At 32.9% G+C, this 17,133-nt stretch overlaps 1 protein-coding gene across 3 annotated transcripts in view; it reads left to right on the top strand.

Moving 5' to 3' along the window:
* FAT4 (FAT atypical cadherin 4) overlaps positions 1-17,133 on the top strand; it is a 197,103-nt gene that overhangs the window by 95,679 nt on the left and 84,291 nt on the right. For all 3 annotated transcript variants that reach the window (XM_010356398.2, XM_010356399.2, XM_010356400.2), the window contains exons 3-6: positions 5,584-5,845; positions 7,161-7,511; positions 13,561-14,483; positions 15,122-15,296. In XM_010356398.2, the coding sequence (XP_010354700.2) occupies positions 5,584-5,845; positions 7,161-7,511; positions 13,561-14,483; positions 15,122-15,296 (1,711 nt within the window). The remainder of the gene's footprint in view (positions 1-5,583; positions 5,846-7,160; positions 7,512-13,560; positions 14,484-15,121; positions 15,297-17,133) is intronic.

Here is a 17,133-nt window from a genome sequence, read left to right on the forward strand (position 1 = left end):
CTCACAAAGCTGTTTTCCTTCTTAAATGCATTTTCCTTTAAACAATTTAATAATGTTTTAATAACTACTGACTGACTATAACTCTTGACATGAGGAACTCACATGTCTTTGGTTCCATGTTAAGTAGAATGGCTGCATATGTCATTTAGAATTTTGGGCTGTTTTCTTTTTGTTGTTGCTTTTAGTTGCTTAGAATAAATATTAATGCTTTTAGATAAACCTTTGTTCTATTTTCTACTTTGTTCTCAGCTCCTTACCTCTTAGCAGAATTTGGAGAAAATATTTAAAATATTTTCTCTCTTTTCAAATCCTGGCTCTGTTTTCTTTCTTCATCTAGCTTGAGTAAGACTCAAGATTATATAGGTCATCAGCCAATTGTGTAGACTTCTAAAAATTATTTACATACTTTTCATTAATTACTTTACCTAACATATAAGTGTTAGTATGCTATAGGAACTCTTGTAGGGCACTGTAGAATAAAGCCTGGGTAAAGGAATTACAATTTTATAAAACAACATTTACATGTTGAACTTAATTTAGATACCATTTGAAACGTGTTGGATCAAGATTTACATGTTTCAGAAGCACACGACTCTGTTTGTCTCTTGTTCTCTTTTATGAACAGAATTATGCTAGTAATGGGCCAGGAAACTCAAACTTTACTTCGTAGTACCATACATGTTTTTGAAAATACTATTTAAGGTTCTAATATGTATTTGAAATTTATGGCTGTTTACTTTTAGAATTCCTTCCATGTACTTTTGTCTCTGTGGTTCGTCAGGAGAGCAGAATATTTTTTACCAGCATTATTTCCACTGTACTGCAGCTGGAACATGATATTTGTTTCTTGTTTTGTTGCTGATATGGCATATTTTGAATATTAAGTAAATAGACTTTTCAAAAGACCTAATTAAATCATTACTCTTGGCCAGACATTTTCAGACATTCACTAGTATTATGAATTCACCACATCAGCTGATTTTGAATATGAAAAAGATTGTTTTTTATCAACACAGTCTGGTGTGTTTACCTCTTTACAGAAAAATTATTACAATTTTAAGAATATTATTATTTATTACAGCCCTTTTGTAGACAGGGCATTTCTAAATATCAAACCATTTTTATAATAGCATTAAATAGGTTTTTGTTTCTTTGCTTTACCTTAATTTCCAAGTACTTACTATTTTCATGGGTCAGAATTGAATGTAGCTACTTCCATACCTCACCCACCTTACTAAAATAATGGAATTCCTCGTGAAACAGAAAAAATAGTATAGAGTGTGGTCAGATTAGAAGTCTCACATTCTTATGGAATGTTTTTGTTAAACCACAAAATTACAATGGATATGTTAGATATTCAATGTACACCTGAATATACAAGGTAAATGTGGGTAATGTCTTAGACTCAGCTGTCCATTATTAAATTTAAATGTGCTTTGAGGCATTCATTTTACTAAATGTTAAGACTGGCCTGAAGAATGCAGTACAAACTAACACTAAATATAGAGGGAATATTTTTGCTTTAGACTGTTAGATATCATCTCCTTGAATGGCGTGAACCCAGGAGGCGGCGCTTGCAGTGAGCCAAGATCGCGCCACTGCCCTCCAGTCTGGGCGATAGAGCGAGATCAAAAAAAAAAAAAAAAAAAAAAGGAAAAAAGAAATCATCTCCTTATATGTTTGATCATGAAGGAAAAAATGTATGTAAGCTATGATGGAAAAAAGATGTATGGAAACTGTGGATGCCATAATGCCCCAGTGTGTCAGCTTTACATGCCTATATGCTCCAAACTTACCTTCTTCCTAATATTCTCCCTGAGAGCTCTGAGTCTTAATATTTTAATAAATACATTCTTAGAGGTTAATTACAATAAATGGTATATTTGTTTTAGATAAGTATATTAAATTAAAGAGTCATTTTTGAAGTCAACAATTCCAGCACTACTTATACCTCAGTGTCAAGGTCAATAATAATATATAATAGGAAATCCAATACTATAGTTTCCCATGGATATATAGCAACTCTAGTTATATTTTGATTCCAATTATTCATTTGCAGACGTCTAAGTCATCAAATACATTTAAGCCATCATGTTTCTCTTAAAAGAAAATAGTAAGAATAAGAATAAAATAACAACTATCCTTATCCTGTGCTTACTATTTGTCAAGGTTGGTTCCAGGTTTTTAAAATATATATTAACTAAATTAACCTCTAAAACAATCATTTTTGGCAGGTAATATTATCATCCCAGTGTACAGATGAGGAAACATGGGCTTGGAGAGGTTAAGTATGTGGTCCAATGCCACATGACTAATAAATGGAGCACAGATTCAACCCCAAAACTATGGCCCCAGAGCATCCTATCTCAATCAGCACAGGGTATATTTAACTCAGTATTTTGATTGTAATATACAGAATTAAGAAATATCTCTCTTCCTTCTTCCTCTGCTGATCCTTGCTTCTCTTATTTCTTCCCATTCCTTCACCATCCTTATTCAGTCCTAATAAGGGTATTCCTATCTCTATCTCTTCTAATTTAATTTCTGAACAACTCTTGTGGATACAACTGACACCCACATAAAATGACCTTCAGATATTTTTCTTAAACCTCATTCCAAAATCTCTAATTGCCAGATAACCATTTCTATGAAGCTATCCTTTAATCCCTAAATACACCACAAATAAAATTTAACTTCATATTTATCCTGCATCAAAGCCCGTCCTATTCTTGAAATGTCCTCAGTAAGAGTACTCTCTTATTTCCCAGCCAAAGTAACTTGAAATTTAAAAAGATTTTTTTTTTCTTTTTTTCTTTTACTTTGAATATGGGGTTGTTAAAAAAGTTAGAATATATATGGAAATGTTGAGCAAATGAGAGAGCTATTAGTATTATTTCTATTTTCAATAATCTGTCAAATTTTACTAATTTGTCCCATGTATTATGCTGGGTTAATCGTGATTCAGAGTAAGTTCTGGAGCGAGATGGCCAGGATTCCAATTCCTTAATTTCTTTTAAAATGGGCATTCTAATAGTACTTACCTTGGTAGTTTGCCTTTAACAATTAAATTGATTAGTGCCCTGGAATTGATGTGCTCAAAGTGGCATTTAGCAGCTAGCAAACACTATGAATATTTTATTTTTCTCTCTGCCATCTCTTTAGTTCAGAATTTTGAGGGTCACGGCTCAAAGACCTGAGAGTACATAAGAAGTCACCCCTGTTTTCATTTTACAGAACAGGGACTTTCATTTTACAGAACAGTTTCACCAACTTGGGGGAAGTGAAGCCTCAATCTCTTGGGCCCAAACTGTGTTCACACTCTGCCTTCTCTGGCCTCTGCCTGCACTAGTCCATGCTGCAATATCAATATCCTTAAAAGATTGCTTCCAATTAAAACAATATCGGGGTTCCTTGGCTGTGGAATTGAGGCAAAGTTGTGTTACATTTGGGGTTCTCAAAAATATACCGATACTCTCACATTTTAACTTGACTTTCTTCTTTTGTTCTACATTAAAATTGTCCACTCTAACACACTGTTCAACAGTGAGTAAGCCAAGCACATGAATAGTGAAAGACTGTAAAATATTATATTCATTTGATATGCTTTTATTTTCATTTTATTGTGATAAGAACATTAATGTGAAATCTGCCCTTTTAAAAGATTTCTAAATGTACAATACAGTGTTGTTAACTATAGGCACAATGTTGTACAGTAGATCTAGACATTATTCCTCTTGCATAAGTGAAGATGTATATCCATGGCTTATAAACTCCTGATTTCTTCCTACTGTCTGCCCTGGGAAACCACCATTCTACTCCTTGCTTCTATGTGTTTGACTATTTTAGATACTTCATATATACAAATATATATAATGCAGTGTTTGTTCTTCTGTGACTATCTAGTATAATATCCTTAAGGCTCATCCGTGTAGTCACATATGGCAGGATTTCCTTCTTTTTTGAGCTGAATAATATTCCCTTTTTTGTATATACAGGTTGAGTATTTATTATCTGAAATACTTGGGACCAGAAGTGTCTCAAATTCCTTTTTTTTTTTTTATTTTGGAAGTTGCATTATACATGCTGATTTAGCATCCCTAATCTGAAATGTTCCAACAAGCATTTCCTTTGAACATCATATTGGCACTTGGAAATGTTTGGAATTTGGGCATTTGGATTTTAGATTTTTTTTATTATGAATGCTAAACCTATATTACCTTTTTTTATTCATTCATTTGTTAATGGCTATTTAGTTTGCTTCCGAATCATGACCATTGTGAAAAAAGGATTGCTAGATCATACAGTGATTCTATTCGTTATTTTTTTGAGGACCTCCATACTGTTTTCCACAACAGCTGCATCATTTTGCATTCCCACCAATATGTACAAGGATTCCAATTTCTCCACATCTTCACCAACACTTGTTTTGGTTTATTTGTTATGATAGCAATTCCAGTAGGTGCGAGGTGATTTCTCATTGTGGTTTTGATTTGCATTTCCCTGATGATTAGTGACATTGAGTATTTTTTCATATACTCATTGGCAATTTTTAAGTATTCGTTAAAGAAACATCTATATAAGACCATAGCCATTTTTTGATTGGATTACCAAACTTATAGCTATTGTGTTGTAGGACGTATTTATATATTTTGAAAACTGATCTTTTTTCAGATATACAATTTGCAAATATTTTCTCACATCTCATAAATTGCCTTTTCATTTTCTTGACTTTACTGTAGAGAAACTTTAGTTTGATATACTTTCACTTGTCTGCTTTTGCTTATGTTGCTTGTTTTGGGGGTCCAATGTGAAATAATTGCCCAGGCTTCTTCTAGGAGTTCTATAGTTTCAGGTCGTAATTTTAAGTCTTTAATCCATTTTGAATTGATATTTGTGTATAATGTACGTTTTCATTCTTTTGCATATGGATATCCAGTTTTCCCAGCACAACTTGTTGAAGTGACTATCCTTTCCCCATTATATATCCTTGGCACCCTTATGGAATATCAATTGACTGTCATACATGGATATATTTGTAGACTTTCTATTCTGTTCTGTTTGTCTGTATGTGTGTCTTTATGCCAGTGCCATACTTTATTCATTACTGTAACTTTGTAGTATATTTTAAAATCAGGAAGCACGATACCTCTAACTCTGTTTATCTTTCTCAAGATTGTTTTGACTATTCAGGTTCCTTTGTGGTTTCATATGAATTTTCTAATTGCTTTACCTATTTCTATTAAAAATGCCATTAGGATTTTGATATAATTTGCATTGAATTTGTAAGTTACATAGATAACATGGACATTTTAACATATTAAGTCTTCCAATGCATGATCTTGGGATATCTTTCCATTTGTTTATGTCTGTGTTGATTTCTTTCAGCAATGTTTTGTAATTTGGGGCATACAAAGCTTTTACCACCTTAGTTAAGTTTATCTCTCATTACCTGTTTAAATCTTATAATATCATATCAACTTAAAGACAAAAAACCTTACTTTGTCAAATATGTGTTCAAAAGAAAATATAAGGAGCAATGCTTTTCTACTTTCAATAGCTCAAATGCTTGGTCTCTTTTTTTAGGGTGCAAATGCTCTCGTCACATACACTATCATTAGTGGAGCTGATGATAGTTTTCGCATTGACCCAGAATCCGGAGATCTGATAGCAACCAGGAGGTTGGACAGGGAACGCCGTTCCAAATATTCATTGCTAGTTCGTGCTGATGATGGTCTTCAGTCCTCGGACATGAGAATTAATATCACTGTCAGTGATGTGAATGACCATACACCCAAGTTTTCTAGACCTGTGTACTCTTTTGACATTCCAGAGGACACAATCCCTGGTAAGTGATGGGTCTCTTAAGTGTATTTTGCAAGAATCGCCATTGACTAAAATTACATACTATGTTTTGGTTGATCTTAGTCAGTGATTAGTTTTTACCATATACTACTAGTTATAAAAATATATGTGCTGGATTTTTCGATCTTTTCATTAATGCTCTTTGGTAAAATTTCCAAGCAAATGGCTAGATTTTTTAGGATAGATGAAGTTAGCCATTTATGTGTCTGAAAGTATTTGTGACATGGTTTATTAATTTTCTGTCAACCACAGTTTTGGTACTCTTTCTGCTTTAAAAATGTCTAATGTGATTTTGCTGCTATGTATAAAAAGAACAGCAAAAAAAGATACATGAAAAACTGTGAATATTGATTCTAACACTCACTAGCTGTGTGACCAAAGGCAAGTTAATTCATTTCTCTTAGTTTCAATTATTTATCCTGTAAATGGAAACAGTAATTCCTGTTAGAATTAAGGTAAAGGATAATTTAGAAAGTATATTGAGTTTGCTAACACAGGGCTTGGGTATTAGCAAACACCCATTAAGTGTTATGAGAAACTGAATCTTTAATTATAATCTTGCTTCTTTGAACATATTATATTGTGATTTTTTTAGTCTGAGTACTCAATATCCATGTTTCTGGTGTGTGTGTGTGTGTGTGTGTGTGTGTGTGTGTGTGCTTCATTCCCACTGTTGGAAATTTTTATGTAAAATTAAAATTTTATTCTGAATTACATTTGGAATGATTATTCGTGATAAGCCATACATTTTTGAAACTCCATTTGGCAAAGGAATTAAACATCTATAAAGGATTCCTTCTACCTGCAGTTTTTTCTTCACTCCTCGAGATACCTTGTGCGTGTCCTTTATGGAAATTCCACCACACTTATTTCTTGCCTTAGTTATTGCAATGACCACATGAGTTCTAGAGTGGTATCATCAGGGCATACGTCTATATATTTTTGGAATCCTCAGTTCCTAACACTAGCAATATGCTAACTTAAATGTTTGTTGAATTCATCAGTATATTTATGGATAGTTACTGCTAGATGGAAATGTAACATCAGATGTATTAATAATTCCTCAGGAAATTTATGCTGAAACCTGAGGTCCACGGGATATCTGATATGTCACATACTTTATTCAAATAGGGAAATGGTAAAATACAAATCTGCAGAATGTAATGTTCACTGTATTTTCATAGCAGTTCTCTAGTTAAGATATTTTACCGTACAAATACATTTTTTGGTCTCTTTCTATATATTCTCTTAGTAATATTTCTTGCTTCCTTGATTTTATACTATTATTCTTTTGATAGGTTCTTTGGTAGCAGCCGTTTTAGCCACAGATGATGACTCTGGTGTGAATGGAGAAATTACATATATTGTGAATGAAGATGATGAAGATGGCATCTTTTTCCTGAATCCCATTACTGGGGTCTTTAATTTGACTCGAGTATTAGATTATGAAGTACAGCAGTATTATATCCTCACTGTTCGAGCAGAAGACGGTGGGGGACAATTTACTACCATCAGAGTTTATTTCAATATTCTAGATGTAAATGATAATCCACCTATTTTCAGCTTGAATTCATACAGCACATCTTTAATGGAGAATCTACCTGTAGGATCTACTGTTCTTGTGTTTAATGTTACTGATGCAGATGATGGTATGTATTTTATTTAATATAATTTTTAAAATATCTATAAACTGTCATCAGATTTATATTACACTTATTTATTGTGTTGAGCCATCACAAAAATGCATTTTGTGAATATAGTTCCAAAGTTGAGGAATAGAATTATAACTGAACTATAGAGGATTTTAAAAATTGAGTACTTTATCAGTTAAATTATTATTTATAACAAAAACATACCTTTTATTGTTTTATAAACTTTATCTTATTTTTCCCCCTAAATGTAGGGTAGTGTTTCAATTTAGTAATGTAGAAGTCATAAGGCCACTTTTTTTGAAGATTTTTATTAGATAAACAAAAACATTTAAGTTTACATATATTATTTTAACTTGAAAAATGAAACCAAAGACTTAAATAAAAATGCTTGCGAATGCAAAATCTAGAGTTTCATATTTTGGACTGACAAATAGCTAACAATTTTTTTTTTTTTTTTTTCTTGAGACAGGGTTTCGCTCTTGTTGCCCAGGCTGGAGTGCAATGATGCAATCTCAGCTCACTGCAACCTCCACCTTCCAGGTTCAAGCGATTCTCCTGCCTCAGCCTCCCAAGTAGCTAGGATTACAGGCGTGCACCACCACGCCTGGCTAAGTTTGTATTTTTAGTAGAGACAGGGTTTCTCCAGTTTAGTCAGGCTGATCTCGAACTCCTGACCTCAGGTGACCCACCTCTCTCAGCCTCCCAAAATACTGGAATTACAGGCGTAAGCCACCGCACCCAGCCCAGCTAATAATATTTTAACCAGATTTCATTTTAACACAGACAGTCTCAGATCTGTTTAATTTATGCTAAATGATCAAGTTAAAATTTTGCATTAAATGTATACTTTAGATATGTTTGATTTGTGTTTATTGCAAAAGCAATTGGCAAACTTTATTTTAATAGCTGACTCCTTTGGCCTTTCTTCTAACACCTGTTTTATAAGTACACACATTATATAATACAGCATTAGAGAAAACATTGTATGGATTAGCAATCTTTAACTGAATTGTCTGGAAAATTAGTACTGTGTTTTCCCTTACATTGGATGCAACTAAATTGTCTTGTCAATATATAAAACAAGGGACAGTACTTTGAAGAGGAAATAGGTCTCTAGTGACAGGCATATCTATCTCAATTTAGAATTTCCTTATTCTTTTGACTTGGATGATTTGTGAAATCTCAAAATACTATTCTATTTTAACATTCTATTCTATACTTAGTTTCCTTTTCATAGTGTCTATAAATGGCACTTGGAACGATATGAGAAGCAAAAAGCACAGTATTTTATATATGTTTCAATAAGTAAAATGGGAAACACTTTCTTTAGAATTCATTGAGTAAGAGCATTTTGAAGTTTCCTCCTCTAGTTCAAGTGCAGTTAAAATTGAACACAAAGATATATCTAAAATAGATACAGCTGTAATGCTAGTACTAATACTATTACTACTACTATTGCTAGTAACAGTACTTTAATGTTAACGATGTTGATAATAATCTCAAGAACCGACATCTGTGAAGCGTTTTGCATGTACCCAGTCCTGGCCTAAGAACACTGCACACTCTGTTTCATGTACCTCATGCCAGGTCTGTGAATTCGCTCCAATTAGACATCTATATATAATTGAGATTAATCTCTATTTTGGAGATTGACTTCTCTGTTAGTAGTTAGTTTACCTATTCCATAGATAAGAATATTTTCAAAGCCTATCATATATTCTTAAGTTGTTTGTCCTGTGACTGTGCTCAACTTTTCTATAGTGAAGAATTTTCCACCATGTTTCTTTGTGATTTATTAGTTATGTATTAGAGACAACCCATTGTTTCATAGAATTGTATGGTTTCCTGGAATAAGTTTTATTTACCATCATAACTTAAAATATAGGGAAACTGGGAAGATACCAAAAATTTAAAAATAAAAAGAAAAGAACTTGCTTGTCAAAAGCCTGCTGGAATATTCCATGCACATGTAAGCACAGAAATCCATTGATCATTGACTCTAAGTCAGTTTTTGTGATATTTTTCCTTTAATTGCATTGAGTAAAAGTTTCAAGCAATATTTATTCATTGTTTTAGTTTGAATAATTTTATCAGTGTAATTTCCTGCACCTTGACCTAAAATATACAACACAATTCCTATTCTTTCTGAATTTCAAGGACAGTGATAAGGCTGTACAAGGGTAAGCTTGTTTGTAAAATTTTCCAGCTCAGTTACACAAAAGGGTGTCAAATATTTCACAGACAATATTAGTCAGACATTTTTTAAAATAACAAATTAACAAATAAATCTCAATCTCTGATCAGAAGGTTCCAGTGAGGCAATACTGTCATCTTTTTAGATGAAGACATTTTATATGAAAATAAATATCACAAACTGTTATCTTTCTATAGATTCTCTCAGAGTTTAAAATTTAGCTTACATGATGATTTCATAAAAATAAATCAGATCTTTTACTGTTTTCACAAGAAGGGTGATACCTCTGTTAACATCAAGACTACTATGCATATGGTATTACATTGAGGAAAACTATTTAAATTGGAGCATCATGGAAATATTCTGGCTTTGATGGTTATTTTATTATCCTATAAATTCTTTATACTTTAAATATTGGGAAGTCATATAAAAATGTTTTGCTACTAATACAATTGGAATTTTTGCTGAATAAATGTAGCTATATAGTATTGGTGTACAATACACACCATTGAGATTCATATATTCCAGTGATCCGATGACCTTGTTGAAACTGCTTTATAAAGATGGATGTTATTCAAAATACTTCTTTGTGTTGCAGCTGTGTGAAAAGTTGACAAATATTAGTTCTTTATAGAAATTAGAAGATGGCATTTATAGATTGTGAGTAAATGTACACATTTTATAGCATGAAACTATACACCTATACTTTTAAAATATATTTTAGTATTTATATGTATTTTTATATATTTATAATATATATTTTATGTGCTGTGCTTCTTAGAACTAAATTATTCATGAGACTGAAATACTGTACATAGATATGTACATATCTATATATAGTGTGTGTATGTATGTATGACAAAACCATAAAACCATACGTATGCAAGAAAACTGCCGGGAAGAATCATGTAACTAAATGACTTGGAGAACATTGAACACAAATGGTTCACAGTGGGCTGTTTGAAGTTTAAAGGTCTGTTGGGTCATTAAAGCCCACTAAATTTAAATTGAAACACTTATGGATAAAGTTTAGGATTCAAAACAATGTAAAAATAATAATATTAAAATAATGTGTTTACTGTCTCATCATTCAGATATTTGTCATAAAAATAGATTAAAATGGTCTAAGCTTAGTATTTTTCAGTATATTTCAAATATTCAGGGAGAAGTTTGAGTTTTGCTATGTCTGCATGTATTTTCTAGATGTGGTGTGTATGGCCAAATTCACTTTTTAGACTTGTCAGAAACGAAAAGTTATCTTCTTTACAGTAAAGTAAATGTAGACAGATTCCATGACCTGTAATTACAGCAATTAATTTTCAGTTCCTGAGATGAGAGCTACTTCTTCTATAATATTGCAATATTTTATGTAAAAAATTGTTATACTTTTTAGTTTCATCAACAATAATTATCTTCAGTTTATATTTGATGTTGTTAGTTAATATATTTGTCATTATGTATTTGAACATAAAAGCAAATTTTTCTTTTGTTATACTTTTAGTTAGTTAAAATTTATTACTTTGCTTACCCATTCATCTACCAAACTTTTTGCATTTATAAAAGAGGCTGTTCTGCTGTTTACAGCAAGGCTATAAAATTTGTGGATCATATTCTCTTTTTGCCTCTGCAATTTAGCTGTTTACTCAAGGAAAAAGCATACATGATGGACTAAGGATGTTCAGATACTTGATTTAATTGTTCCCATTCCTGTTGGTTTGTGTAGAAATGTTAGGCCATGTAAAATGTCAGTATTTTTAATGTATTTTGATCTTAGATATGAAAGATTTTATATGCTTCTCTAGAATTAAATTCTATATCTCTGCTTGTTGGTATTTATTTTCATTCAGGTGTTTTCATAACTGCATTTCTCAATAATAATCATGTCCCCAAAAGAATAGGGATTCAATATTTACTGATGAACTTTTTCACAGGAAATGCAGAAAATTTTCTTAAAAAGTAATTAAAAGTAATTATGTATGTAGACATTAATAGAAACACACATATATGCATAATTAAAAATAAATTGTATGTGTGTATATATGGATGCTTGAATATATATATGTTATAATGTTTGAGTAAATATATACACACACAATATAATGTATATATGTATACTTATGTTGTAATGAAAGTCCTAAAAGCTCTCTCTCTATATATATATATGAAGATAATGGAAATTTTTATCCTGTGAAGCCTGTGGAAGTTTAAGACAAGGGTTGAAATAGGCTGTTAACCTTGTTCTAGTCAGATTCTACAATTCTGTTTCTTTCCGGTGGGTGAATTGACCTCTGACACCTATTAGCTTTATTTATTCATATTTTTCCTGATTTTCAGACTCCTAAGTATTCTGAACTTTATAACCTCTTCTTTGTTCACTTGTGAGTAGTCTTAAGATTAAAAGCCACAACTCATAATGAGGGGGAAAAATAAACTACCTTTTCAATGATTTACTCATTATTTATCCTAGAAATTTTTATTAATAAGTCATTGCCTGAAAGTTATATTCATAAATATTTTTCCTATGTTTCAAATTAGGCGAAGGCTATTAGAAACAGTAAAGTCACAGAATACGAGTAACTGAGGTGTTTTTGAAAACAATGAGTTCTACATAGTAGAAAAAATCTCATACTCAGGTTAAATTTAACTTCTTAAAGAACTTGATGAAGTTCAAAAAAAGGCAAAAGTTAACTGAAGTATTCATAGAATAATGAGAAAGAATTGCTTTTAAGAAAAGAGTAAAAGGGTGATTAAATTGTTCTAGACGACTTTTGCCAAAAATGAACATCACTTCTCATAGGCAGAATTCAGAAACCTGGATAGTTGAAATTAACATTAGAAATATAGAAGATAATTGTAAGCAATTCAGGTTAGTCAGTAGATATTTGCTAGTCCCAGAATATACATCTTTAGTAAAGATAGATTATCTACATGTACAGTATGTTTTTATCATAATATCCTGTAATTTTTCCAGTGTCATTAGGATAAGATACAAAAATGCACATGTCATTATAGGCCAGAGAAGAAAACACCACTCGGGCAGAAACTGACTTCTTTCTGTTTTCACTGCTTATTTGTTATTTACCTTTAGTTACTGAAACAACAAGATGATGTATATGCTCCACATCATTTTTGTTGTAAGAATCTCTGCAATCATTTTCTGAAGTGAGGATTTAGAAACCATTTTTAAACTAAAATATGACACATGATCCTAAGAAAAATCAACAGTATCTAAATACAGTCCAATAATATCATGAACATTTATATTTGGAAAGCTTTATGTATAATTTTACTGCTAACAATTTCTTTAAAAATACTTTTTTGAAACATTAAATATGTTTAATAAAATTTGAAAGATAACTATTATCTCAAAGGTCATTACTTAGCTAGATGCTTAATAGGAATTAATAAGTATTTACTGATTTTGACACGAAATATAAAAGTACACTTACAGCATTCATGACTAATGCCATACATCAGAAAATTTTATGACCCTTTCTTGAAAATTGGTTCAGCCTCCCTAAATTACTGAAGTTACAAATGTTTGGCTAATAGTATAATGTGTGGCACTGTTAGTGTTGGACAATCAAGAATTATGTGATAGAAACAAGGAAATATACAGAAAAATATCTGCTCTCTGGAATATTTTTCTCCTCTTTACTTTTGTAATTTAACATGTCAACACCCTAGTAAATAGCAAGGAGTATATAAATCATTTGCTCACAGGATTTCCTAAAGTGTGTTTGGGTGCATGGTATATCAAACATGCCAAATTACTTGCCAAAAGTTTTGCCGTAGCTTGTTCTGCAATCAGCATATGTTTAAGATATTTTTTTTTCTTCCCTTTAATTTCAGGCATCAACTCTCAATTGGCTTATAGCATTGCTTCAGGTGATAGTCTTGGGCAGTTTACTGTTGACAAGAATGGTGTACTCAAAGTCCTAAAAGCTTTGGATCGGGAAAGTCAGTCCTTCTACAACTTGGTTGTTCAGGTGCATGACCTGCCACAGATTCCAGCCTCCAGATTCACAAGCACTGCTCAAGTCTCCATTATTTTGTTAGATATAAATGATAACCCACCAACATTTCTTTCCCCTAAATTGACATACATTCCAGAAAATACACCTATTGATACTGTTGTTTTCAAAGCTCAAGCATCTGACCCAGATAGTGGTCCAAACAGCTATATTGAGTACACTCTGCTGAACCCTTTGGGAAACAAGTTCAGTATTGGGACCATTGATGGTGAAGTGAGGCTCACTGGAGACCTGGACAGAGAAGAGGTTTCTAATTATACTCTAACAGTGGTAGCTACAGACAAAGGTCAACCATCTCTCTCTTCATCTACAGAGGTTATAGTTATGGTACTTGACATCAATGATAACAACCCCATCTTTGCACAAGCTTTGTATAAAGTGGAGGTTAATGAAAACACACTTACTGGAACAGATATAATACAAGTGTTTGCAGCAGACGGAGATGAAGGCACAAATGGACAGGTTCGCTATGGCATTGTTAATGGTAATACCAATCAGGAATTTCGGATAGACTCTGTCACAGGTGCCATCACTGTCGCTAAACCTTTGGATAGAGAAAAGACCCCTACCTACCATTTAACTGTTCAGGCAGCAGATCGAGGCAGCACACCGAGAACTGATACCTCCACGGTCAGCATTGTTCTACTGGATATTAATGACTTTGTTCCTGTATTTGAGCTATCTCCGTATTCTGTAAATGTCCCTGAGAATTTACGGACACTACCCAGAACAATTCTTCAGGTCAGTATATTTAAATGAAGCAAGTGTTGTCTTAATTATAAGACATCTATTTGAAAACTTTCCCTCTTCCACAGTGTTTACGCTTCCCCTGTTCTCTCCTCATTCTCAACCAACAATGCTCAATTGCAGATATAGCAAATTTTGAAAAGGAAAGGTTTATAAACATCATACCTAACAACCTCTTAATTTCCTCATTGATGAAACTATTGTGTTTTACTAGCTTTCTTTTGTGGATACTCATGTTTCACACATTTATGTATTTGTGTTTTTGAATTTTGTTCCACAAGGATAATATCTGCACATAGTAAAAAATAAAATGATGGAAATGTTTGAAAAATGTGTTACAAATATTGCTCTACTCTTTTCCTTCATATATTTAACTACCTAGGTGAAACTGTTCTTAAAAAATTTTTATGATGCCTTCCAAAAATGCTGTGCATTAGCTTTATGCATATTTTTACACAAATAGACTCGGATGATACATACTATAGTGTGCCATTTTTTTACTTGAAAATCTAAAAATATATCTTTGGAATCTCTTAACATGGTTTTACCTCATTTTTTTTTTAATGCAGGCATTTTATTTCATGAGATGCGTTGTTTGTTTTACTCACGTCATGATATGTACTATTCTCTAGGTGGTGGCAAGAGATGATGATCAAGGATCTAACAGCAAACTCTCATATGTTCTGTTTGGTGGTAATGAAGACAACGCTTTTACTCTCTCAGCCAGTGGAGAACTTGGAGTAACACAGAGTCTGGATAGGGAAACAAAAGAGCAGTTTGTCTTAATGATTACAGCTACAGATGGAGGTAAGTCCATTACAACCTTGTTCATTTGTAAATAATTTCTAGGCCAGGCACGGTGGCTCACGCCTGTAACCCCAGCACTTTGGGAGGCCGAGGTGAATGGATTACCTGAGGTCAGGAGTTTAAGACCAGCCTGACCAACATGGTGAAACCCCATCACTACTAAAAATACAAACATTAGCTGGACATGGTGGTGTATGCCTGTAATCCCAGTTACTCAGGAGACTGAGGCAGGAGAATCACTTGAACCCAGGAGGCGGAAGTTGCAGTGAGCCAAGATCGTGCCACTGTTCTCCAGCCTGGGCAACAAGAACTAAACTTGTCTCAAAATAAATAAATTAATTAAATAATAATAATTTCTTCATAGTATGATTATGAAGTATTTTCTGTTTGCCATTAAATGAAATATTTGTTCACTTTTACTAATGCTCGAAATTCTGATTGCCTCTATATTATTGATGGCACATAATTAACTTTATGACATTTATATATAAGTGGCAAGGGCTAAAGGTCATCACCACCTAAGCCCTATTCCCATAAAACAGAATGAATTCTTGCCCTATAAGCCGATTGAGTACCTCTGGATATGACCTTATGCTCTACTTCCTGAGCCAGGAGTCATTTAAAGTACTTTAGCTTTGGAAACATTTAGATGGTTCCAACCACTTCTTCTCTTCTGATAGACATGGGTGAGTCAGTCTGTTAGGAGGAGCTTTCACTAGAAGGTGGCTCAGTGTTCAGTGAAGCATTGATCTAAATGTGCAGGCTGCTCAAGAACCAAGTCCTGGTTCCAGGGAGCCAAACTACAAGTTCCTGATGCCATCAGCCTGGAAAATTGGGATCAGGGGGAAACCAGGACTTGGAATTATTAGTAGAAGGGTAAGTAACAGAAGTCTAACCTTAATTTCTATTAATTAAGAAATATGCAGATCAGATGTGTGAAGATTCTGCCCAATAGAGTAATGGAGGATCCTAAGTTATGGAGGGTGATTAATCAGATTATCAGTAACATTAGGATATGTGGAAGCCTGTCACTCAAAGCTTTAAAAATGATGCTGAAGACCATGATGGGAGGAACAAATGAGTTTCAGTGACATTAGTATCCCAAGTCATGGTGTTTTGGCAGCTCTAAAAATGAAAGCATTAATTAAACCTTGTTTCAAAGCACAGCTCTCTATGAGCACTGTTTTTCAAGTTGCTCTGAAATAGACTGACATTTCTGAGGCCACTGGTGGATAAATACTCAATTAGATGTCTGAAGTTCACTTGTTATGTGTGATACAAAAAACAGAAGTTGTAAGGAAAGTTGAACTGGGTGACCTTGAAATTAATTCCCTTGGATACTCTTGATATGAATAACCACTTTTTTCAGGAGAATGTGAGTTTTAGACATCCAGTTTTAGAATCTACAGTTTAATCTTATTTTCCAAGAATGAGATCTTTGACAGAGGACTTAAAATACATATTCACTGTTTTGATTCAAAAGTCAAACTCGTAGATGACATGAGAAATTTCAGAAAAATATGGCAGCTATTAGATCCCAGATGCAATGTTTTTCTCGAATCTGTAGTGTTCTAAGGACATGGAAAATATCAAAGTGTTTTTTTAAAAAAATTTGAGAGTTTAATTCTTTATCTCACAAGTCACCTTTCCTTTGCATTTTTTTGAACTATTACCTTTGCCCAGAGATAGGTCAATTTCATCAGTATGGCACGGATTGCAGTGGCAGCTTTTTAATCATGCAAACCACTAAATCTTTCAGTGTGGGAGGGAGAAAACATTACCATTTAAACTATCATCATATTTTTATTTACTGACTGCATGGTTACAAAGTAGCACA

This window comes from Rhinopithecus roxellana, chromosome 2 (assembly GCF_007565055.1).
Source record: "Rhinopithecus roxellana isolate Shanxi Qingling chromosome 2, ASM756505v1, whole genome shotgun sequence".
NCBI lineage: Eukaryota > Metazoa > Chordata > Mammalia > Primates > Cercopithecidae > Rhinopithecus > Rhinopithecus roxellana.